Consider the following 27790-nt stretch of genomic DNA (forward strand, 5'->3'; position numbering starts at 1 on the left):
TTAATCCAATGATATTAGCTATCTAAACCCTAGACTGTAAAATTTAAGGTTTGCAAGCAAAATTTACCAAAAATTAGACATCAACTGAGTAATATAATGTATAATGGGGAACTCCATGATTAATAAAAGTACAGAGAATTTATATTAAGTGTGGCTTTCCACATATGGCATGTACTTACAGACACATTAATAATTGTAAGGTTCCTTTTCAACAAATGTTTAACTCTTTCACACTCTAAAACCACTATCTGTATATTCTATACACAGACTATGCATTGCATTGAACAGGCCTTGATAAATTTGATGAAGTTAAAGTTGCCACAGCCAAATGCCACTCATCATCTGGGATTGAGGGGGGAGCATACAGAATATTGAAACAGCCATTATGCAGTAAACTCAAGTTGTGATTACACGAATATACCAATACTTACTTTGCTTGTTGCAACTGATATCAATCAACAACAACAATGCTATAGTACTTGGTGATCCATTTATTAAATTGTAAAAATTAAAATTATTAAATTTCATTACATGAGTAACTTTTATTTATATGTTAAATTAATTTTAAAAAATGATATAGCGCTTAACAATCCTTTTACAGACCACAGCCAGCAATCGTAAAACAAAGAACTCATAGCAGCTAAACTGCCGTATAAAATATCGGTCACTAAGCTAGATTTCTTAGTCACCACATTGATCATGGCAATCACGTTTGTTGAGCCATTCCTCAGAATATCAACTTCAACTTTCTTTGTTTATAACAATGTAAATGAAACATCTAATGCTAAAACAGAAGTAAACATCTTCACAAAATGAAAGATTCTTAATTAAAAGTTTATTTCATTGTAATCAAATTCAAAAAGAGACCCATTTTCCTTAATTCAATAAATTGGAGTGGGACTTCCTACCATCTGCCCAGACACAAAAATGCCTACTCTGTTCATGAATCTTGACATAAACAAATACACATCCAGTAAAGCTCTCGTTAATCCATTACTACACAATACAGTTGTATTTTGGCAATTGACCAAAGAGAGCTTTATTCAATGTATATTAATTTATGCCAGGATTAGAGCAGACGGAACAGAGTGTAGTTATGTCACCAGTGGATTGAAATACAGATATAAATTTTCATTTTACTCAAAAAAAAAAAGGTTGAAAAATACCAATTTTTCGAATTTGGCATCTTTCAAACTTTTTGAGTGATGGACTTCAGAATGGGTAAAAAACTGGAACACCAAATCTATGTAACTGCTTTGTTCACTTTCGGTTAAACACAAAAAAAAAATTTTTGTTTTCATCTTAACTAGAAACAAATTCAAACTACATTACAAGAATTTGCTTAGAAGAGACATCTCATTTTTATTTTAAGCCCACCTTGGGCTTGGATCAGGGTAAATGCAAAAACCTTTGGGAGGTGCATTATGACCACAAAAGCCGATGCACCAACAACTAACAAAATTAAAAAAAAAAAAAAATTTTTTATTTTAAGGGGCAACAAAATATTGAAACAGATAATTTTTGGCGAAAAAATTCACAGAACACTTGGGCAATGCTCTTGAAAAGCACTGACTTAAATGACTGATACAACACTTTCTTTACTGTATATATGAAATATTTAATAATTAAAACTTAAAAATTAATATTAAATAAATGACTATAAGGTCGCACAAATTGAATTTATGTAATTCATGTTACTTTTACATAAAAATTCTTAATTAGTTAATAATGAATTAGATGTACAGATTTTAGTAAGATGAAGATTTTAATTAAATGAATACACATGTTCTATAGTTTACCACCTCATTTATTTATTTTTTTAAGTGAATAAGCATCGCTATTAATTGTTAACAAATGAAAATTCATTTTACATAGTAAGAGAAATTATAAACAAATTTCACTGTCCTGGCTGTTTCGGTGGTGGTCTATACATACCAACAACAACTGCATGATCTCTTTCATATGGCTCTAATGTGATCTGTTCTTGTGGCTTCAGCTTTTCAGCCTGGAGTTTCTTCACCTCACCAGCAAATACCGACTCTGGCTCTGCAGTGGAATCAATACAGTTTGCTTTGATTGAAATAACAAAGTGACCACCACTTTTCAAGAAAGTGTGGGCATTAATAGCCAAGATACGTGCTTGATCAGGTTGTGCAACGTCTGCAAAGATTGCATCTACCATATTAACAAGCATCCGATATTTATGCGGATGCCTGGCATCTTCAATAATAGGAATTATGTTAGTACGCTTCTGTGCAACACCAATCAAATCTCGTCCAGAACGATGAGAAAATTCTACAGCATAAACCAAACCTTCAGACCCCACTATGTCTGCTACATGTGACACTGTTGTTCCCGAAGCTGCTCCTAGATAAAGAACTTTGGCTCCTGGTGGCATATGAATTTTATCAACACCTCCCAAAATTGCTGCAGCTAACTTGGAACGAAATGGGTTCCAAACTCTGTATTCAACTTTTCCATTTTCATCCTCAACAGAAATTCGTTTCTCACCATATACTGAATCTCCAGGAACAAGGTTTTTTGTAACAAGGGCATCTTCTCTGCCACGTGCAATAAACACACCCTCGTGTCTATGTGGTTCTATGGTAACCTTTTTACCTCCTCTCATTCCACCCCTGCCGCCTCCTCCTCCTCTGCCACCACCTCCTCCTCCTCTGGGACTTCTAAAAGATCTACCCCCTCGTCCTCCACGGTCGCCGAATCTATTTCCTCTTCCTCCTCGGTCTCCAAATTTTCCTCTTCCACCACGATCACCGCCTCTACCTCCTCTAAATCCACCGCCACCTCCACTTTCTCCACCGCCAAATCCTCCTCTTTTTCCTCCAAATCCTCCTCTACCCCCACGATCGCCACCTCTCCCGCCTCTAAAGCCGCCACGGTTTCCACGACCACCACGTCCGCCTCGGAAGCTGCCATCACCACGTGGAGAGAACTCTGGCTTGCCCATTGAACAAAGTCAATAAAAATTCAAAGATTCAACTAATATACCTCGATTTAGAATAAAACGTTATTGTCATTCATAAAAATAACTGTACAGTTTTAAAAATAACACAAAAAGCACTCAAACATACCTTAACAACACAACCACATACGTGAACACAGAACAATGTGCGCCGGCAAAAACTATAAGAAAGAAGACAGCGCCACCACATATAATATTGAAGTGATATTACAATTCATTTAAAAAATATTTTTATAATTAATTGAATATACACTGTAAATACGTAAATATTAAAGTGGCATAAAAAGAGCAGAAATAATAATAATAATAAATCACAAAAACCTCCAGGAAGTTAAAGAAATATGACATATATAACAATTAATAACCATCCCGATAACCATGTCAACCACCGTTGTGTTAATTTTTTTTTTTTTTTTTTGGCTGATGCTGCATAAGCTCATACATTTTCTTTCTTGCACCACATGCCACTACTACTACTACTACTGGCATGGTACCAAACAGCCTCCATAAGAACCTAGCAGCAATAAGCCTGCCAGAGAACACTTACATTGAACTCCGGAAAACGGCGATTATGAACAACTGCAGGATAGTCAGAGAGTTCCTCGATAAACACTATAATAGTAATAGTAGTAGCCAGCGTTGTAAAGGTATGATCCCTCAGCTTCATGACAAATAAGTTAGGTGTTTTTCTTTGTTACCTTTCAAAGGGCGATTATACCTATGACTAGGGACTAGTGGTTTTTATTAACTCACAATGGAGTTGAGGACGGATGGCAGATAGCATCGTCGACATGTGTCAGCTATCATTCTTCGGTATTATGCTGAGTCTCTCAATGGCCGAATTCGGGTGGTGAAGGCTCTTGGTTATTCTTATCTTGTTCGATCTCATAATCTCCCCCGGCTTGGTGGTAGTCCCATCTGTGATCCAGGAGACGTTAGTATTGGGACTGAGTAAGTGTTTATGGTTCTGACCATGTTCCCGCCATTCAGCTTTGACTTTAGCAGATTTTACTTCAGTCACTGACAGTATTTCTCAATAAGGCGGGCCTTGATCTCTTATTATTATTTATTTTTTTTTTCTTATGGGATTTTTTAAACCCGAGACTGGTACTGCTACCAAGTAAGGCTTACAATACCGGCCAAAATCTAAATACGGGTATTTCGGTATTTTTAATTTGTGAAACCGGGACACCAGTATTAATACCGGCATTCCAAAAAAAACGTTTTTCTCAATAATTTTGATGACAATTAGGTACAATAAACAAATACTGTAATTACTTGAATTCATGTTTTAAATAATTTTTTATTTCAATAATAAATATTCTGAAAAAAAAAATCATTAAAATACAGTTATTCTAAAAACAAAAAAGTACATATTGTTACTGTAAAGTTTAGTTATGTTTAAACATCCACACTACCTGTCCGAATAAAGTGAGCTGTTAAGAAACATAAGCAATCAATAGTATGATCGTTTAAAATGGATCTAATTATGGTACAGTTTTGATTAGCGGCAGAAAACGCCCTTTCGGATCCCATTCTGGTATTCTATTCAGTTCATATTTTGCAGGCTTTGCATTTTTTTAGCAAAAATAGTTAAAAGTATTTCATTAATTTCCGACTCATGTTCATCTTTTAAAATCTCATTGTGGTCAGGCAATTTCTTATTTTCGAAAGTAGTTGCGGCACACTAAAGTTCTGTTCCATGTTGGTTTTCCATAGTTGAATTATGTTCATCGTTTTCTGAAGGAGAAAGACGTTTTATTCAGCGAAGTATAATTTTCACTATAGTATCTGTACTGAGTCTGGAAGAGAGCAAAGAGTGGGGATAAGCAATATGAGATAAAGAGAAAACTTCCTACGGTGTAGGAAGTTTTCTCATTATCTTACGCACCCACAGGCGGGTAAGGCTCCTGCGTTTAAAGGCATATACCCTATAATCTTAAAGGAGGCGGCAAGTCAGTGCATTGAACCATTAAAGCTAGTAATGAGAGCTTCACTGGACTCAGGAGAGATTCCGTTGGATTGGTGTAAATTGGATCATAAAGCGGTTCTATGAGTGAAACCGGAAATTACCGACCGGTCAGTCTAACTTCAGTAATAGGGAAAATAATGGAGGCAAGGATGAAGGGTGGAATTCAGGATCATTCAGATGGAAATGGAATTCTGCAGGATACACAGCATGGTTTTGTAAAGGGAAAATCATGCTTTACAAATCTGGTTAGCCATTTTGACCAGTCACTCGTGAGCTGGATTTAGGGAATAATTTCGACATTATTTATTTGGATTTCAGCAAAGCATTTGACTCAGTCCCACATGAGTGGTTACTTTATAAGTTGGAGCAGGCTGAAATCATAAGGAAAATCCTTAGATGGATAGCAAGATGCCTTGAGGGCACCAGGCAGAGGGTTGTGATAAATGGTTATTCCTCAGATTGGGTTAATGTAAGTAGTGGGGTATCCCCAAAAATCAGTATCGGCACCACTGTTGTTTTTGATTATCTTAAATGACATCAATGAAAGGATGGAGGGCGTGAGGTTTAAACTTGCAGCTAATGTAAAGATCAGTAGAGTAGTTAATGGTCGCTGCCAAGCACATAGATAGACTTCCGGGATGATCAGAAAAGTGGCAGCTATGCTTTAATTCAGCAAAATGCAAGGTCTTACACCTGGGGAACAGCAACCACAAAATAACTTACACACTCGGTGGGGTTGAACTAAAGTCAGTAGTGGAGGAACGGGACTTTGGAGTTAAGATATGGTCAGACATTAGTATTAGCATTAGTAGAGGCATTCGATGCAAGAAAGCAAGCTTATGCAGCATCAGCCAAAAAAAAAAAAAAAACTTCCACTTCACCCCTCTGTTCGAAATACCTGTCCAGCTGATCCATAAACTTATTTAGGCTATCAACTTCCACGACAAGGGATTGAACTCTGTTCCACCAACCACCCGCTGGCTAAAGGCAAATTTCCGCACGTCTATCCTACATCTGTCTTTCCTCAATTTCAATTTATGCCCTCTCAGGTGATTATTATGAGCAAGAGGAAGAATCCCATCAGCATTGAGCACTCAAGCCATTCAAGGCATTATACACCTCTATCAGATCACCTCGCTGGTGCCTAGTCTCCAGACACTGTAATTTGCAAAACTTAAGCCTTTCTTCGTAAGAGCACTCCTTTGGATTGCATTAATTTCATTAATGAATGGAACTCGTTTGTTCCATTCATTAATCTTGTTGCCCTTCCCTGTACTCGTTCCAACAGCTCTACATCCTTCTTGAAATGGGGCCTCCAGACCTGTATACAGTACTCTAGTTGCGGCCTGACCATTGCCTTATACAAGGGAATAATCACCTCCTTATCCCTGCTAGAAAATTTTCTATATATCATTAACAATACACCATGAGCTACACTTGCAGCCCGTCTGCACTGTTCAGAGAATTTCATATCTGCCTGAACAACCACCACCAGGTCACTTTAGTTCTCTACCACTGTCAGTGTAGTACCACAGAGTTGATACTTTGCTCTGGGGTTGCTGTTTTCCATATGTAGTACTTTACATTTGTCAATGTTAAACTTCATTTGCCACTTCGCAGCCCATCTGCTCAACCTTTTCAGATCCTGTTGCAGCAGCATAGTGTCAGTAGTGTCCTTGACAACCCTGTCAACCTTCGTATCGTCTGCAAACTTGGACATTAAGCTTGATATACCATCATCAATATCATTTATAAATACAGAAAACAACAACGGACCCAACACTGAACCCTGAAGGACTTTACTGATAACATTAGTCCACGATGAGCAGTGTCCATTGATTACCACTCTCTGTCTTCTCTCCCTCAACCACCCCTTTATCCATAGCAGCAATTTGCCTCCAATGCCACACTGCTCCAATTTATGCAGCAGTCTTACATGTGCAACAGTATCAAAAACCGTTCTCAGATCCAAGTATATAATATCAAAGTTATTCCCTGCATCCAGTTCTTTTATGACTGCATCATAGTATCCAATCAAATTGGTCAGGCAAGACTTCCCCTTAACAAAACCACGCTGTGTCTGAGCTATAACTGAAGTCTTGTCTAGATGATCCTGCAGTGCTTCTTTAACCAGTGCGTCCATTAATTTTCCTGGAACAGAAGTTAAACTCGCAGGTCTATAATTAATCGTGTCAGCCTTTGATCCTCCGTTGTGAATTGTGGTCACATTTGCACATCTCCAGTCTGTGGGTACCTCCCCTGAGTCCAAGGAAGCTCTCATAATTATGGCTAATGGTTTGCTTACTTCCTTTGCTGCCTCCTTTAATATAACTGGATAGATCCCATCCACCCCAGGTGCCTTTCTTGTGTTTATCTTCAACAATTTCTCTTCCACTTTATATCTCAGTTATTACAAGATTCTCTAGCTTACTGCCAGAGTCGAATACACCTCTGGCATTCCCCTCGCTGAATAACTCCTCATGTGTGAATGTCGATGCAAAATATTCATTCAGTTTGTTAGCTACCTGAGCAGGATCATCAACAGTTGACACATCGATATCAAGTGGACCAATCTGATTCATCCCCTTCCTTCTAGAGTTTATATAAGTAAATAACTCTTTGCTGTTTTTCTTTGCATCCCTTGCCAAAGATTTCTCGCAATCTGTCTTTGCCTGCCTAACCTCCTTTGTAACTTGGTTACAGATCAAGTTGTATCTGTCATAGGCTTCTGTGTAACGTGTTAATTTGTATGTATCCCATGCATTTTTCTTCTCTGCCGTATGTCTCATTAGTCCATCTGACATCCATTTAGGCCTAAACCTTGAACAATATTTCTTAGTTGGTATGTAAAGCCTAGTAGCTTCCAAGATAAGTTCTTTGAATGCTTATCATTTTGAATTTGCTGTTGGTAACATCATCAGTTGGTCCCACTGTATAGAATTTAAATACTGTCTCAGTCCATCTTGTCGCCTTTACGAAAGCAATAACCCTTCCCTTTAGCCCTAATGGTAGTTACCTCTTTGAGTAACTCCCACTTCAGCACACTGTGATCACTGCCACCTATTGGTTCACTTACCTGCAGATTCTTAATGCATGAATAATCACTACTGATAATCAAATCAAGTGTATTACTTCCTCTAGTTGCCTCCCGAACATGCTGATGTAGAAAACAATCATCCAATAAATCCACAAAAGCCTTGCTAATGTGTGAGTGACCAGCCCTCAAATTCCAGTCAATATCTGGGAAATTAAAATCCCCCATTATAAGACTCTCTGATTTACTGGCCCACTCTATTTCCCCGTACAGTTTCTTATTATACTCATCAGAGTCATTAGGCCTATAGCACACTCCTACTCTCAATTTTTATCTCCCATTGCTTCTGTCATACCAAACTGACTCGACACTGCACTGTCCAGCAATGTCGACTGGCTTCACTTCCTTGGATTTTATGTGTTTCTTAATTAATAGCATAACCCCTCCTCCCTTGCTATCCTGTCTATCCTTTCTGTTGAAGTTGCACTCCCCAAATTCCAGTTCTGCATTTCTTATATCTGCGTGACACCACGTCTCTGATATCGCAACAATATCTGCCTTTGATGTTTTGAGCAATACCTCAAATTCATAAAATTTATTTACTAAACTCCTAGCATTGGTGTACACGCAAGTATACCTGCACCTGTTCTTTTTCTTAGCAACCCTAACAGAACCTATGTGTTTATTTGTACCCCAATGATTCCCAGCAGTCTCTGAAATATTCTGCATCTTATTTTCCAGGCTGCGGCTCATTCCAATAGAAGCAATGCAATTATCACTTTCACCTCTGCCAGTGGCTACTGTTAATCTATTAGTCCTTGTATTCCCCAATCTAGCAGTTTTCCGACCCACCTAACACTGCCTCGATAGCATCAGCAAATATTCTTGCAACCTTTCTATTTAAGTGCATCCCATCCCTGTAGAAGCAGTCTTTCCTGTTAACAAGTACAGACCAGGGTGAAAAAAATTCTACCCCTTGAGACTTGCACAATCCTTCCAGGGCCGAATTGATCGAAAGGGCTCTCATTATATACTCCCTCCTATCGTATCTGGGCAGAATTGCAGACACTTTCAAATTCAACCCTAATTCTCGGCTTTTTTTCAACAGTGACCTGTACTTGCTAAGTAATTCCGCCGGTCTCCTACTCTTAATATCATTAGTGCCAACGTGTACAACTAAATCACCTTTTCTGCCCTTAAAAGATGATATCCGCTCTACAACGTCATCAACCTTTGCCCCTGGCAGACATACCCTGGTCCTGTTCCACCTATCCTTTTTACAAAGCATGTTTCCCGTTTCCCTGACAATAAAAAAAAAAGAAAGTAAAGTGCAGCCATTATCAACCCACTGCAGGGTGGAAGCCTCCTCAACAATTCATGCTGAGGGAAATGGACCATAATCTGCCACGCTGGTCCAGTGCGGGTTGGCAGATCGACCGTATTCAGCAGTCAGGGGCTTGAACCCCGGTCTACTCAAAGAGCGTGTGCTACTGACAACAACTACTAGTTCCTTTGGGACCAGCGCATTCTGCCTTGGGGGTGCCGCTGTGTTGCGCGATGACCAAGTGCAAGCGCTGGCATTGGTGTGGGCAGCTGAGAGCGTGATGGGCCCTCACTTTTAATCCTTCGAGGGCATCCACCCTGTCCTTCAAGCTCTCATATAGGCCCATAACAATGCTGAGTTGTCTCCTGATTTCCTTACACTCCTTGCATCGCGCGCACACACAAAGACATTCCCCATGGCAGTATCATGTCCCGTACCTGATGGTCCACAAACATCAAGCAAGTAGTGCATTTTAATAGGCTGTGATTCAGAGGGCAACTGCCCCCCTCAGTTCTCCCCTGAGCCACAGCACTCCCATTAGCTTGAGCCTTTTGCTTTGCTGCTCTGGTCAGAGTCATGATTTCGATTTAATTTCAATAAATTTCATAAAATTTCAATTTCAGTACAAAATTAAAACCCTAAACTTATATCTCCACACAGTTATAACGCTATATTTATGTTTCAGTATCGACTGTTATCTACGAAATTCCTTTATATAACTTCCGTATCAAGTTAAGTATTAATTATTTATTTTTTACTAATTATTTATGTTACGTAACCCAAGTCGTTATATGTATAATTAAAAGTACAATTTAATTGACAATGAAGTTCAACAAGTTTAATTATCTGATTAATTGACAATATTATGTACTATACTATACTATATTAAGCTTATGCTATCTATTTCGAGATATTTTTTATCGCGTTACAATGGCGGCAATTACGAACGGGAAACACCTGGATTTGATACCCTTTCCGATACTAAGTAATACCTACAAAATCTCTATCTAAGTTACTTTAATCGACTTAGTGCCAGAAACAATCCAGCACAACTCTGCGGGAATGCAGAGTGATCACCAAGATGGAGTGTCGCCAGGATAATACATCAAAGTTAGTGCAAAATAAAAAAATTTTTTTTACTGTATTATTAATATTATACTAAAATTTGTTTTATATGCCTGGACAGCCAGCAATTGTGGATGTTTACAACTTCAATTCTCTGTTATTTCAGCTCTTGCAATTCCAAGTTCGTTAAGATCGCATCGTGATTGTAGGCGCCTTAAATTTATACTCAGTTTGCTGTTTAGTGGGATATGAAATCCGTTTTCAATAACAAAAACCATCTGACCATTTCAAAAGACTAATTATTTCATTATGAAAAAATTAAAATTTCTTCTGTCTCAACAAAGAATAGCTTCACTTCGAAGATGTAATAACATCCAATAACAATGCTGTTAGGGTTGAACTAGGCCGTGGCGGCCTCCAGGTGATTGTAGAAGTCACAGAGTAGTATCTTACTTCTCTGCGGTAGAAGTAAGTCTAAATTTGTTTGTTAAAAAAAATAATAAAAAGTCATTCAAGGGGTTTTCTCAGTTAAAATAACCCAACTATTATTATCCATGTCTGAAAATACGAAACACACAACGCTACATCAGAACTGGTGCCTCCAGAAGTACCACAATGCCACTGAACTATTGAACTGGAAATGCTATTGTGTTTACTGGACTCAACAGATTTATATCTATAGATATTGAATAGACAATTGTATAAGTATGCAATGGCGTAATAATCTTCATAAAGTCTTCGGTCCTGATGAGGTCCATTTAGTTTTCAGCCCTGGTAGCTAGCACAGGGCTATCTTTCCAGAATTTGTGTTCGAATCCCAGAATTAGTTAGAAGAAATATAACTTTTCATGTTTTCTCACACCAACCGACTGATCAAGTTAGTAGGTGTCTAGTAAAGGTCTATGCTTCTTCGCCCGACAACCCAGGTCTTTCATCCAGAAAACACAAAAATGACCACAGCATAATGTTTGTTTACACATGTATCTATAAACTGAAATAATGAAGTGACAATCACTGACAAGACTGAGCAAAGTATGAAAGATTGATGTCACCATATTTACAAGCATCCATTATTTATCTGGATACTTGGCATCAATAATAAGAATTGTCTTAGTATGTTTCTGTGTAGGACCAATGAAATCATGTCCACAATGATGAAAATTCTACAATGAAAGGACAGAAGAATTTGTGGGATACCCAGTTCCTGGGCAATGCAACGCTGTCACTTCTCTCACAAGTGGACGAACCCACTGCGTTCATGTAGATGGTAATTTGATGTCAGTATTATTATTATTGTAATTAGCCTTATGATGCAAGGAAGCCTGAGGCTTTTGCTGCACCAGCCAAAAAAAATTTCAGTTAGCCCAGACAGAGAGAGAAGGGAATCACCAAGAAAGAGAAGAATGATGATATCCAGCTTAGGACCCTGGGTGTGCCAAGCCCATACTCACCAGATGTGAGCCCCTGGGGCCAATATGGATAAACACAGAGTTAACCGACTTTGAAAGAGGGATGATAGTGGATGCCCGAGACATGGGTCACTCTATTGAAGAGGTGGTACAGAAATTGCATGGCCCCCCCGCTTGACAGTATCAAGAGTGTATCAGGAATACACCATTTTTGGTATAACATCTTGTCGACGGCACTGTGGGCGGAGAAAAGCAGTGAACATGGCTGTCGTGTCTCACATTGTTTCAGCCAACTGGAGAGCAACAGTGGCACAAATCACCACAGACTTCAAATCCACAGAATCCAAATCCGTCAGAAACGTCGCCACCAAGACCATCAGGAGATCATTAGTTGCAATAGGTTATGGGAGCTGCCGACCCACCAGTCCAATTGTTAACACCATGACACAGGACTCTGTGCCTAAACTGGGTGAAAGAACATCAGCACTGGACCTTGGATGACTGGAAATGGATCTCCCGGTCCAATGAGTCCTGTTTCCAGTTATTTCAAATGGATGGGAGGGTGTGTATCTGTTGGAAACCGCATGAAGCTATGCACCCATCATGTCAACAAGGAACTGTTCAGGCAGGTGGACGGTTAGTAATGGTCTGGAGTATGTTCAACTGGCACATGTTGGGACCTCGGGTACATGTAGACGCATCTCTGAATGATCCAAGTTATTTGTCCATCCTTGCAGACCATCTGCATCCTTTCATAGTCATCGTGCACCCACAGGGCAATGGACTCTTCCAGCAGGAAAATGCACCTCCCACAGAGCCGTGGTGACTAGAACATGGTTCAAAGAGCATTCAGCAGACTTTACTACCATGGAATGGACTCCCCGTTCACCGGACATGAACTCTTATGGGCATCTTTGGGATGCTGTGGAAAGGTCCGTTCGAGCTTTGGATCCTCAACCCAGGAATGAGACGGAATTATGGACAGCGGTGCAGCAAGCACGGATGAAAATACCTGCGGAACACTTTTGCCAAGTGACTGCTTTTATCAGGGCGAAAGGTGGGCCTACCTGTTAGTAGGTAGGTATCCCATGATCTATTCAGTGTACACCATAAGCTGTAGTTTAATCTAACATCAGGGCTGGCTTAAGGCATCATTGAGCAATCCCCTCCCGAACAGGGTACCAAAATTTAGGTGGCGCAAAATTCCAAAGTGCCAAAAAATCTTGCACAGGGCACTGATAGACCTGGGGGCGGTTCTGTCTAACACTGTTATTTCCAAAGTTGCTCCAAGATGTAGAACTTCAGCTCCTGGTGTTAAGACAGTGGCCCACTTGATTGTCCCAATAATTTTTATTTTTAATATTATAGAAAGAAAATTATACCAAATATGGTAGAACCTCAAAAATCATGCATTAAAAGTCCAGATTTATCAAAACTCTGGTACTCCTGAATATTTTTCCCAGGGACTGTATAAGGGCAGACAGGTAAATACACTAGAAATAAGCAACATAGGTACCAGATTTAGTATTAGTATGAACAGTGGCAAATGATGCAAGAAAGGAAACTCATCAGCCCAAAAAAAAATCATCTATCCTTCTTTTCCAAGTTTGTCTAGTTCTTCCACAACAGTGGATAGGAGATTGTTCCAGAAATCAACCACCTATTGGCTGAAGGCAAACTTCCACACATCTCTCTCTCTCTCTCTCTCTCTATATATATATATATATATATATGTAGTACTTAGATTTTTAAGGCTATGCAATGATATGGGTTTGGCATACCCAGGGTCCTGAGCTGGATATCATCATTCTTCTCTTTCTTGGTGATTTCCTTCTACTTCTGACTCTTGTTTCTTCTCTCTCTCACACACTCTCTCTGTGTTTCTCTAGGTAACTCAAAAATTTTTTTTTGGCTGGTGCAGCATAAAGCCTCAGGCTTCATTGCACTATATGGCTAATAATAATAATAACAATAATATCACATTATTTATACATATTAAAAATCATGGGACATTCATACTGCATGCAGCACTGACACCAGCAACCTTTACTTCTTAGGCAAGCATGGTACCCAATAGGATATCGGATCAACATTTTGGCTTCAATGCTGGCAAATACAAATTGTCTGAAATTATAACAATCAGAACTACTGTTTTATCTAACAAAACAAAAAAATAATGAATTATCAGTGAATTCTTAGGCTATGTGCATACGATTCACAAACCTGGAATTTTCAAAATTCTGGCACGTGTTCGAAGTCCTGGACTTATGAGATTCTACTGTAATAATAATAACACAGCAGCACTCTACCAGGCCATAAGGAAGATAGACAAGTGACCTAGCTGAGGAGTCCCCCCTCCCATCCAGATGGTGCAAACGAAGCTAGAAAGATGGGAAAAGAATATACTCCATGGTAGACACTACAGTGACCTTCATCAAGATCACATAAGTAAAACGGCTTCCAATGCATGCCTCATGAGTGGGATGCTTTTTGCCAAGACTGAAAGATTCATGCTCGCCATCCAAGACCAGGTAATCAACACCAGAAACTGGACAAAATGCATCGCCAAGGATCCCAGAATGGCACACGTCAATGATACCACCTGGTCTTAGAAACGATCCAACACATCACTGCAAGATGCCAGGTGATCACCCAGACGGAGTACACTAATAGACACGACCAAGTAGCCAAGAATAATACATCAAAAGCAAGCGAGGAAATATCAGTTGATCAAAGATAGTGTACCGTATACAAGTAACAACCTCAGGCAGTACTACTAGAAACCCCAACCCACAAGCCGTAGTGGGATTGCACCATAATAACAGACAAGACAATCCAACACAACAGATCGGACATAACCCTTATCGATAAGAAGAAAAGGCTATCTATATGATTGACAACAGTGCCCAACAACCACTGTTTTCTGGCAACCTCCGGAAAACCCAGGAGGAAAAGATCAGGAAGTACATGAGCAGGAGATCAAAGAGATGTACAATAAGTAACGACCATCCTGATTGTCATATCAACCACCAATATGGTGCCAAAGACTGCATAACAGCCTAGCAGCAATAGGTCTCCCAAAGAACACCTACAAGGAACTCTAGAAACTTACAATCCTGAACACCTGTAGGATAGTCAGAGAGTTCCTCAACCAACAGTAACACCAGACATAACAACCACCCTATGTACTTGGTAGCAGTACCTGTCACAGGATGGAAACCCCCAATCAGGGAGAAATAATATAAGAGTAACAACAACAACAATAATAATGTTATTATATAATAATAACAGGCAGAGATGTATAAGGTCTTGAATGGTTCGAGCAATATCAATGCCGATGGGATTCTTCTCTTTCTTCTTGCCCAGATTAACCACCTGAGGGGACATAAATTCAAATTGAGGAAAGACAGTTGTAGAATATAAGTGTGGAAATTTGCCTTTAGCCAGTGGGCGGTTGATTGCTGGAACAAACTTCCATCTGTCGTAGAAGTTGACAGTTTAAATAAATTCAAGGCAGAACTAGACAGATATTTAGAGTGAACAGATGGATGAAATGGGAAGAGGGTTTTTTTTTTTTTTTTTTGGCTGATGCTGTATAAACTTGCTTTCTTGCATCATATGCCTCTGCTAATGCTAATACAGAACCACTATACATCATTTTTAACATTTATAGTAACAGTGGTCAGTTTTGAAAGGTCATTTAGTAAATTTAAAATACTAAAATATTAATCATATAGGGCAGCGTTTCCCAAACCGGGGTCCGTAGACCAGTTCCAGGGGATCCACGAAATGTTCAGAAGGTATCAAGTAATATGTGTTTATTTTCTTAAAAAATGTTTTTTTAAGAAAGATAGAATCGCACTGTATTTCATTATAGAACATTACATATTTTCGATAGGATTAGTAAATATAATTGTATACATATTTCAAATTATTCTTTCAATGTATAGCAAATTGATGATAAATAAGGTTATAATTATATGTTTATCGAAAAATAAGAATAAAGTTGAGTTATTTCACACATAAAACTTTGAATTATCTTTTCAGAAAACTCAGTGTTCACACACACACAGATTTGCAAACTTGTTTTGATTTTTGAAGGGGTCCATAAATCTCAGTAGTTTGGGAACCACTGATATATGGCAAAATGTACATTATGTACCAGATGAAATAACCTCGTTATTCTAGCCATTGAACACAAAAAACCCTCCAAAATGGACTTTTAAAGAACTAATTAGTGGTGTCACAAACATAAAGAAACGGAAAGAAGAAGTTTTAAATAAGAACTAAATTTAAATATTAACCTAATTGTAATGATCTACTGTATAACATTAATTTATTATTGTAACAGTTTTTTATCATTCTGATATGAAGAATATTACCTAAAATGTAGATTATAAATAATCCTTTTGTGAGTAGGGCAACGGCATTTCAGAGTTTTTTTTACATAGGGGTCCAAAATTTCTAGTTACACCACTACTTCAGCCACAGATGCCTCTGGGCTTCTACTAACACTTCCACTGTCAATCCATTTGGCAATGAAGAGAATAGAATGTGCAAGGCTCATCTGCTAAAATTTTTCTTAGCACAGTCTGTGCTTGTTAACAGGAGACTGTTTTTACAGGGATGGGATACACTTAAATAAAAGACTATTAACTGTTGCTGTCGATGCAGTAATAAGTGGGTCAGAAAACTTCTAGCTTGGAGAGATACAGAAACTAATATATTACTATAGAGACAGGCAAAGGTGAAAGTAATTCTTGCACTGCTGCTATTGGTACATGCAGCAACCTAGAAAAGCAAGGTGTCAGTGATTTAAACTCTGCTGTGGGTTGTCACAGAACAAGTTAACCTAATACAGCCTGTATATTTATATACAGACTGTATTAGGTTAACTAAGGGTAACAACAGGTGCATGCATACTATCATGCACACTAATGCTAGAGGCATTGTAAATAAATTTGAATTTGAAGTACTGATTAAGTCATCAAATGCAGATACTGTAGGGTTGTTGGAGACATGGTGACACTTAGATATATGTGATGCTGAATTTGAATATGGGGGAGTACAATGTATGCAGAAAGTGTGGAATTATGTTCTTAGTTAAGAAGGGAGAAAATTGATGCAGACCAGTGTTATCAGTAGTGATTATTCATACCAACTAGGCTTTTCATACCAACTACGAAATACTGTTCAAGACTTAGCCCAAAATGGACATCAGATGAATTAATGAGACACATGGCTGGGAAGAAAAATCCATAAAAATCCATATAAATTATTAAGTGATACACAAGCATACGGTAGATATAAACTAGTCTGTAATCAAGGCACAATGGAGGGTTGGTAAGCTAAGACAGATTATGAGAATGTCTCCAGCAAAGATTGCAAGGAACAGCAACAAAGACTTCTATGCATATATTAAGAGTAGAAGATTGGGGCTGAATCACATTGGGCCAATTCATGTTATTAGTTTAACTGTTAATGACCCTCCTCAGGTTGCTGACAAACTGAATGAGTATTTTGCATGTACATTTACACGTGAGGAATTCTTTATGGAAGAGGATGCCAGAAGTATATCAAATTCTAGCAGTCAACTAAATGATGTCAATATAACCGAAAGGCAAGTGGAAGAAAATTGTTGAAGCTAAACATAAAAAATGCCTGGGTTAGTTGGGATCTATCCAATTATATTAAGTAAGGCAGAAAAAGAGGTAAGCAAACCCTTAGCCAAAATTATAAGAGTATCTTTGGGCAATTATAGACTTGTTACAGGTTAACATCTGGACCAGAGAAAATGGAGTCACTGGTTAAAGGAGCAATGAAGGAACATCTAGAGAGAAATGCATTTATACTGGAGCCACAGCATGGATTTGTTAATGGGAGGTCTTTTATGAAAAATCTGATTGCATAATATGATGGAATACTGTTGGGATACACAGACTAAAAGGTTAACAGTGGCCATGGGCACAAGCAAAAGTGATTCTTGCACTGCTTCTATTAGAATGAGCAGCAGCCTGGAAAGCAAGGCAATGGAGATTTCCAGGACTGCTGGGAGTCATAGTGGAACAAATAAATACATGGGCTGTGTTAGGGTAACTAAGAGTAGAAACAGGTGCAGGTATACTTGCATGTACACCAATGCTAGGAGTATAGTTAATAAATTTGATGAGCTTGAAGTGCTAGTCAAGACATCAAAGGCATATATTGTTGGGATATCAGAGACGTGGTGTCACACAGACATAAGCAGTGCAGAATTGGAATTTGGGGAGTACAACGTGTACAGAAAGGATAGACAAGACAGGAAAGAAGGAGGAGTTATGCTGTTAGTGAAATGCATAAAATCTAAGGAAGTGCATCAAATTGATGCTGGTGGACAATGCAATGTTGAGTCTGTTTGGTGTGACATAAGCACTGGGAAAGGAAAAATGAGAGTAGGTGTGTGTTATAGGCCTAATGAATCATGAGTATAATGAGCAATTGTGCAGAGAAATAGAGTGGGCCAGTAAAATCAGAATATCCTATAATGGGGGATTTTAACTTTCCAGATATTGATTGGAACTTGTGGATTGGTCACTCGCACACTAGCAAGATTTTTGTGGATTTATTGGATGATTGTTTTCTACAGCAACATGTTCAAGAGGCAACCAGAGGGAGTAATACCCTTGACCTGATTATCAGCAGTGATTATTCATGCATTAAGAATTTGCATATAAAGGAACCACTGGGTGACAGTGATCACAATGTACTTATGTGGGAATTACTTAAAGATGTAACTACCATCAAGGTTAAAGGGAAGGGCTTTTGTAAAGGTGACGACAAGGGTCTCAGACAGTTTTTAAATTCTGTGCAGTCGGATTAACTGATGATGTTACCAACGTTGAATTCTAAATGGGAAGCCTTCAGCGACTTAATTTAGGAGGCTACTAGGCTTTTCATTCCAACTAAGAAATACTGTTCAAGTTTAAGCCTAAATGGATGTCAGATGAACTAATGAGGCTTGTGGTAGAGAGGGAAAATGTATGGGATGCATATAAAGTGTCAGGTGACACAGAAGCCTATGGTAGATATAAACTAGTCTGTAATCAAGTCACAAAGGAGGTTAAGCAGGCGAAGGCAGATTATGAGAAATCCTTGGCAAAGGATGCAAAGAAAAACAGCAAAGAGTTGTTCTTTACTTATGTCAACTCTAGAAGGAAAGGGATGAATCATATTGGACCACTTAACATAGATGTGTTGACTATTGATGATCATGCTCAGGTAGCTAATAAACTGAATGAGTATTTCGCCTCTACATTCACACATGAGGATTAATTCAATGAGGGGAGTGCCAGAAGTTTATGAAACTCTACCAGGAAGCTAAGTGATTTTGTAATAACTGAGAGCAAAGTGGAGGAGAAATTGTTGAAGTTAAACATAAAAAAGGCACCTGGGGTGGATAGGATATATCCGGTTATATTAAAGGAGGCAGCAAAGGAAGTAAGCAAACCCTTAGCCATAATTATGAGAGCTTTCTTGGACTCAGGAGAGGTCCCCATGGACTGGAGGTGCACAATTGTATCACCAATTCACAAAGGGGGTTCAAAAGGTGACACAGGTAACTATAGACCTGTTAGTTTAACTTGTATTCTAGGGAAAATAATGGAATAACTGGTTAAAGAAGCATTGCAGGATCATGTAGACAAGACTGCAGTAATAGTTAAGACACATCATGGGTTTGTTAAAGGGAGATCTTATCTGACCAATTTAATTGGATAATATGATGTGGTCACAAAGGAACTGAATGCCAAAAATAATCTTGATATCATATACTTAGATTTCAGGAAAGCTTTTGATACTGTTGCACCTGGAAGGCTGCTGTACAAATTGGAGAAGTATGGCATTAAAGGCAAGTTGCTACAATGGATAAAGGGATGGTTGAGTAAGAGACAACAGAGAGTGGTAATCAATGGACACTGCTCTTCGTGGACAAATGTTATTAGTGGAGTTCCCCAGGGTTCGGTGTTGGGCCCATTGTTGTTTTGTATATTTATCAGTGATATTGATGAAGGTATATCAAGTTTAATATCCAAGTTTGCAGATGATACAAAGATTGGCAGGGTTGTTAACGACAGTAAAGACAGTATGCTACTCCAACTGGGTCTAGATAAGTTGGGCAAATGGGCTGAAAAGTGGCAACTGAAGTTTAACGTTGGAAAGTACTGTGTGGTACTACACTCAGGGAAGTGGAAAGTGAAAAAGACCTGGGGGTAATTGTGCAGTCAAATATGAAGTCTACTGAGCAGCAGTGCAGAGGGGCTGCCAGGGCAGGTCATGAAGTCTTGTCAATGATATATAGGAATTTTGCTAGCAGGGACAGAGGTGTTTATCCCATTATACAAGACAATGATGTATAGGTCTGGAGGCCTCATTTTAGGAAGGATGTAGAGTTGTCAGAATGAGTACAAAAAAGGGCAACAAGATTGGTGAGAGGAACAAAGGGATGCTCTTACCAAGAAAGGCTTAAGTTCTGCAAATTGCAGCACCTGGAGAGTAGGCACCTATGAGGTGGGGTGCCTCCGTAGCCAGGTGGGAAGGAGCAGCAGTGTGTAGCACACGCTTCTTGATTAGACCGGGGTTCGAGCCCGTCACCACCAAATACGGAGGATGCGGAAAGGTCAGGGAATGACCACCGCATATCCCAGAGCAATATGGCCTTAGTTGCTAATGCTCCTAAAAACCAAATAACAACAACCTATGAGGTGATCTGATTGAGGTGTAAAAAGCCTTGAAAGGGTTGAAGCTGGTGGGATTCTTCCTCTTGCTCAGATTAAGAACCTGAAGGGGGACATAGATTTAAATTGAGGAAAGACAGTTGCAGAATAGAAGTGCAGAAATTTGCCTTTAGCCAGCGGGTAGTTGATTGGTGGAACAGAATTCCATTTCTTGTTGTGGAAATTGATAGCTTTAATAAATTTAAGGCTGAGCTGGACAGGCATTTGGAACGAATGGAGGGTTTTTTTTTTGGCTGATGCTGCATAAGCTTGCTTTCTTGCACCCTATGCCTCTACTAATGCTAATTCTAATGATGCAATAAGAATCAGGGCGACAGTAATCAGGGTGATATACTGCAAAAAGATCTAGGAAAATTTATGGCTGAGAAATGGCAGTTAAAGTTTAACATTGACAAATGCAAAATATTGCATATGGGTAGCAGCAGTCCCAAAGTAATGTATCAACTGTGTTGTACCACACTTCAGATGGTAGAGAATGAAAAAGACCTTGGCTCAATGGTGCAGTCAGATATGAAGTTAAGTTCACTGAGTGGTGCAGATAGGCTGCAATGATAACTCATATTGTTTTGTCAATCATGCACAGGATAAGGAGATGATTATCAAACTTTACAAGGCAATGGTTAGGCTGCCTCTTTAGTATTGCATAGAGATTTGGAAGGCTGTGGATCGGTTAGATTAAATGCAAAGAACAGTAACAAAATCAGTGAGAGGATCAAAAGTGTGCTCTTCAGAAGATAGGCTTCAGTTCTGCAAATTGCAGTGTCTGGAGACTAGGCCTGTGAGAAGATCTGATTAAGGTATTTAAGGATCATTGCAGGACAGATGCATGGAAGTTTTTTCCTTCAGCTAGCAGGTGGTGACTGATTGCTGGAACAAACTTCCATCTGTTGTTGTGGAAATGAATATTTTGAATGAATTCAAGAAAGTAGAGAGATTCTTGGAGGGGATGGATGGAAGAAGTGTATAGTTTTTTTGGGGTTTTTTGGCTGATGCTATATAAGCTGTCTTTCTTGCATCGTTTGCCATTACTACTAATACCACCAGTTTTTACCTCTCATTTATTACAAAATCATTTAGCTCCATGCTACAGTTTGAAAAACTTCTGGCATCTACTTCCCAAAGAATTCCTCGTGTGTGAATATAGATGCAAAATTATTCAGCTTCTCAGCAACCTGAGCAGGATCAACAACAGTTTACCTAAGTAAAGAAGAAATCTTTGATATTTTTCTTTCCAACTTTTGCTAAAGATCTCATAATCTGCCTTAGCTTGCCTAAATTCCTTAGTGTTGACTAGTTTACATCTATCATAGGCCAGGGGCATATTCATGGGTGGGCAGAAGGAGCATGTGCCCCTCCTTAAACAAAAATTTGAAATTAAAAAAAAAAAAAAAAAAAGAACGCAGGAGGCATTCTAAAAAAAAATCAAAACCCTGATCGCCATCCTCACCTACGATGATCCTTGGACCTGGTCGCCATGCCCCCCTTATGATGACACCTAGATATGTCACTGCCATAAGCTACTATATCACCTGATAATTTATATGCGTTCCATGCATTTTCCTTCTCTGCAACAAGTCTCAATAGTTCATCTAACATCCATTTAGTTCTAAGTGTTGAACAGTATTTCTTAGTTGGTATGTAAAGCCTAGTAGCTTCTATGATTATTTTCCTGAATGCTTCCCATTTAGAATTTGTTGATAATAAACATCATCAGTTGGTTCTAGTGCACAGAATTTAAAAACTGTCTGAGACCACTGTAGTCACTTTACAAAAGCAAAAACCCTTTACCCTCGATGGTACTTATATCTTTAAGTAAATTCCACATCAATAACTGTGATCAGTGCCACCTAGTGGTTCTTTTGTTTGCAGATTTGTAATGCATGAATAATAGTGGTGATAATCAGATCAGTACTCTCTCTTATTGCCTCTCTAACATGCTGCTTTAGAAAACAGTCATCCAATAAATCACAAAAGCCTTGCTAGTATATGAGTAACCAACCCACAAGTTTCACTCAATCTCTGAAATGTTAAAATCCCACATTAAAATACATTCTAATTTATGTCCCATTCTATTTCTCTTTACAGTTAACTGTTATACTCATCAGAGTCATTAAGCCTATAACACACTCTAAATCTTATTTTTGGTTTCTTAATGCTTATGTCACACCACACTAACTCAACATTGCACTGGCCCCCATGTTAACTGGATGCACTGCCTTAGATTTTATGTGGTTTTTAACTAAGAGCATAATCCCCTTCCCCCTCAACCTGTTTGTCCTTTCTATGTACATTGTACTCCTCATATTTCTCATCTAGCAAGCAGAAAATTGACCTCAGAACACAAGCAATTTACAGACAATATACAAAGAGCAATATGGCCATTACTTCAAATTTATTAACTATGTTCCTAGCACTGGCATACATGTAAGTATACATGAACCATTAACACAGCCCATGTATTTACCTGTTTCGTGATAACTCACAGCAGGCCTTGAACTTCCTAGCTTTCCAGGCTGCTGCATGTTCTAATAGTGCAAGAATCACTTTCCCTTCTGCCTGTGGCTATTGTTACTCCATTAGTCTGTGTATCTCACCCAAACTAGCAATCTTTCGACTGACCTGATGCTGCCTTAATAGCATCAGAAAATATTCTTGCACCCTTTCTATTTTAGTGTATCCGATTACTGTAGAAGTAGAAAGGGTGCAAGAAAATTTTCTGATGTAATAGCATCAGAAAATAGCATTTTCTGATGCTATTACATCATTAATGGTGGATTATTACAGTTGTTCAGGATGTGAACTTCCATATTGCATTAGCATTTCAGCTAGTATTGAGGAGAGGAGATTACCCATGTTGAGGCACCCAGTTTGTTGTAAAAATTCTCTATTAAAAGTGAAATATGGATAACCAGTTACAAGTTCAACTCTGAGTCCAGGATGTCTTTGCAGGAAAGTGGTTTTGGAGAGCTGATATGGACGAGTGGATCAAAAGTCCTGCCGAGGATAGGACTCTAGATCTACCTTAAAATTTCTTCCAGGGGAACACTAATAAATACTGACTCAACAAAACGCATCAGAAAATACTCTAAAGAAATGTCAATAGCTTGGATACTAGAGGAGCTGTTGCATATTATGAAGCAATCCTACTTTCCTGAAAAATTCGTATTTTAGTATTAGTAGTAGCAAATGATGCAAAAAAGACAAGCTTATACAATAGGCCCAAAAATAAAAAAAAATCCATCCCCTCTCTGATAGTCAATATTTTGTCTAGTTCTTCCTTGAATTTATTCAAACTATCCACTTCCACAAAACATGTTCCAGAAATCACCTCCTTATCTCTGCTAGCAAAATTCCTGTATATCATTGACAATACTCAATGACCTGCTCTGGCAGCCTGTTTGCACTGCTCAGAAAACTTCATATCTGACTGCACGATTACTCCCAGGTCTTTTTCATTTTCTACCACCCTAAGTGTAGTAGCATACAGTTTGTACATTTCTTTGGGGTTATTTCTACCCATATGCAGTACTTTGCATTTGTCAATGTTAAATTTCATTTGCCATTTCTCAGCCCATCTACCTAATTTTTCTAGATCTTGTTGCAGCAGCATACTTTCATTACTGTCATTAACCACCCTGCCAACCCTTGCATCATATGCAAACTTAGATATTAAGCCTGATATACCTTCATCAGTAGATGATGGAAAAACAGCCACAAGTTCAACTGAGGTCCAGGTGGCTTTGCAGGAAAGTGGTCGTGGAGGGCTGATGTGGATTAGTGGATCTAAAGTCCTACCGGGGATTTGAAGTTTCTTCCAGGGGAATACTAATAAGTATTGACTCATCAGACAATACTCTGAAGAAATGGCAACAGCTTGGATCTACTAGATGAGCTGTTGAGTATTAAGAAACACTCCCACTTTTCTGAACAAGAAAGGTGATGATCAAAAGGTGATGATAATTCCTTTTTCGGGCCCAGAGGCAAAGAACATGTTTGGGCCCCTACTTAATTAATGAAAATTGCAAAAACAGGAGACAGCCAAAGACGTCGGGCCCGGAGGCAATTGCCTTGCCTGCCTACATGGTAGCTACACCACTGGTGATGATACATCTATTAATCATCTGGCCAGCTTCCAACCAGAATGAACTTTGCTGCTAATGACGGGACAGACCGAGAAATCCTCCTTGAGTGCCTTGATATTCCAAAAAAAAAAAAAATAATGGGAATTAGTAGGATTTAAAACTTGTGACAATCTTGAGAAAAGTTGTCCTCTAAGAAGAACATAAATTTATCCTTGATCCATTCCTCAATGTAGGTGGTTGGGTCATTTGTGTATGAATCATCCTTTTCAGGGAGTTGGTTGACCTTAGCAATATAATCTGAACAAGTTGCGAGAGTTGTGGATCCTTTTTTCACTTCAGACATAGCACCATCTCTCTTCAAAGATAAAACACCTATCAACTCATCTTGAGTTGAGCTATGTGTCAACGTATAGTTTATATCAGCATTTCCCAAACTCTTTTAGTCACGGAACACTTTTCATCTCACAATATATTATGGAATACTTACAAAACACAAGTTTACAAGAACTCTTTGCTAATATTTTATTACATAATCCATGGAACAAATAGCATTAAGGGATCGCTGGTATCTGTAGGACTCCTTTTATAATCAGAATTGTGGCAGTCTCAGGATTTTCTAAAGGGTGGCTAAAGTAGTTAAAGCAGTGTTCAGAGAAAAAAAAAAAATCCACATTATTTTGATCATAAGGGGGACTACAGCCCCTGCTTGGGACTGCCACTGATCTCACAGATTTATACTACTAAAAACATCTAGAAAATTTTATATACTTTGTTTATATTGAATTGGCAGTGTTCTGTGTTGCACGTTTCTCAGCTGGAATTATGATGTCACTCTTAGTACAATAACTACATAAAAACAGACCAACCTTGAATATCCTCCAGTCACTCTGAGGATAAAAATATGCAACTATTTCTGAAACTGTTGGCGATAATTAAATTATTGGAATAGTTATGTCAGAACAGTCTATGAAATCTGTAGCTACAACCAACTTTCCTACTACATGCCCATTACTCTAAATCACTATGAAAATCTCAGAGTTCATTAGCTATGTTAGTGACTGCTCCCATAACCACTTTGGAAAATTGCAAAAAAAAATACATTGATTATATATTGGTAGTCTGTTCCATTAGCAATTTCATTGTGCATACATTTCTTCACTGCAGACTTCTTGTTAGCATATTTTTATTACTAATTCCAAGGTTTTTCAAATATCCCTAAGATAAGTTAGAGGAGAGAAGTTTCTGAATTTATTGAATGACTGTTTCTTACACCAGCATGTTAGACAGGTAATGAAAGAAAGAAAGCAACACTCTTGATCTATTATCAGCAGCAACCCTTTCTTGCTTTAAGAATCTGCAGAGAAAAGATCCACTAGGAGGCAGTGATCGCAGTGTACTGATGGAGGATTTAGTGGCAAAGGGAAAGGCTTTTTCTTTCTTCAATGGAACAGTTAATGGCAAAGGGAAAGGCTTTTTCTTTCTTAAAGGAGACTAGAGTGATCTTAGACAATTTTTAAATTCTATGCAGCAGGACAAACTGATGAAGTTACTGCAGTAAATTCTAAATGAGAAGTATTCGGGGATGTAAACGTAGAAACTACTAAGCTTTTTATACAGATTAAGAGACTGTTCAAGGCTTAGGCCTAAATGAAAGTCAGATGTACTGATGAGACTCGTGACAGAGAAAAAGAATGTATGGGATGCATATAAATTACCAAGTGATACAGAAGCCTATAGTAAATATAAATTGGTTGTTGTTGTTATTTGGTTTTTTAGGAGAATTAGCAACTAAGGCCATATTGCTCCGGGGATATGCAGGTCATTCCCTGATCTTTCCGCATCCTCCGTATTTGGTGGTCGCCGGGCTCGAACCCCTGTCTAATCAAGAAGCATGTGATATGCACTGCTGCTCCTGCCCATCTGGCTATGGGGGCACCATATAAATTGGTCTGCAATCAAGTAGCAAGGGAGGTTAGACAAGCTAAAGCAGATTATGCAGTCTCTGGCAAAGAATACAAAGACAAACAGCAAAGACTTCTTTACTTACATAAACACTACAATGAGGGGATGAATCAAATTAGTCCACTAGATATGAATGATTTAACTGTTGATGAATCTGCTCAGGTTGATGACAAATTAAATAGGTATTTTGCATCTACATTCACATATCAGGAATTTTTTAGAGAAGGGGATGCCAAATGCATATCAAATTCTAACACGGAGCTGAATGACTTTGTGATAACTGAGATGAAAGTTGTTGTGAGTGGAGCTTAATGACATAAGGGTTAAGGACTAAATACATCAAGCCTTGATTAGTATGAATAATGAATCCTGCGACACCATCATATTAAATGAATTCCTACTAATTGAAGCTATAATAACACAAAGTATGATAATTGGTTCCACCCCAATGAAAATATGCAATAAAAAATTTTTAAGCACATTTTTTTATCTGTTTATTAACTTATATATATTACCAAAGGATAATAAAAATGTATTTCTGATTCAAGTTTATTATAAACTAAGCAAAGAAAACATTATTACATTCTATTAAAATATTTTAGCAGGCTACATTGAACTGTCTTCTCTTTCTTTAAATCTTCAGACATGAGCTTGTAGTTGTTGAAAACTTTATCCATATCTCGGTGGACTTGCATGCTTCGATCAGCGTTGGAGTCAGCATCTATAACTTGTTGTTTTAAAGCTGCCAGAGCTTGAAATATTTTTTCTTATTCCTTGATGGTGAACTCCTTCATTTGCATATTGTCTACTTCTTCATTTGCATATTGTCTACTTCTTCATTAGCATTGTCAGCTTCTTCAAACGCACACTGTTGATCTAAATTAAGAAGGTCTCCATTAGTCATTTCTTTCGAGTGTGATTCAAGCAAGTCAAGGACATTTGTAGTGTCCAGTTCATCTACACCAAGCCATCTTCCAACTGTTATTTCTTCAACAACAGTTTGCACTTGAAAATTATTTGCACAATGAGAAAAATGTGTTTCCACGCTGCACACATATTGCTTGCAGTTAATTCTTCCCAAGAATAGGAAATATTTTCAATTGCATCTTTGATGCTATATTTTTTACAGAAGTCAATTAAAGAAATTGCATTGTCGCCTGTTGTTTGAGCAATTCCCTGTGCAAAAAC

The 27790-nt window shown here is 38.4% G+C and overlaps 1 protein-coding gene across 1 annotated transcript; it reads right to left on the reverse strand.

Moving 5' to 3' along the window:
• Positions 1-1804: 1804 nt before the first annotated feature.
• Fib (rRNA 2'-O-methyltransferase fibrillarin) lies at positions 1805-3130 on the reverse strand. Its single transcript, XM_090384819.1, has one exon. The coding sequence runs from the start codon at positions 2966-2968 to the stop codon at positions 1898-1900; it is 1071 nt and encodes a 356-aa protein (XP_090240945.1). The 5' UTR covers positions 2969-3130; the 3' UTR covers positions 1805-1897.
• Positions 3131-27790: the final 24660 nt, after the last annotated feature.

This window comes from Mastigoproctus giganteus, chromosome 11 (assembly GCF_048544385.1).
Source record: "Mastigoproctus giganteus isolate SK-2022 chromosome 11, ASM4854438v1, whole genome shotgun sequence".
Taxonomy (NCBI): Eukaryota; Metazoa; Arthropoda; class Arachnida; order Uropygi; family Thelyphonidae; genus Mastigoproctus; species Mastigoproctus giganteus.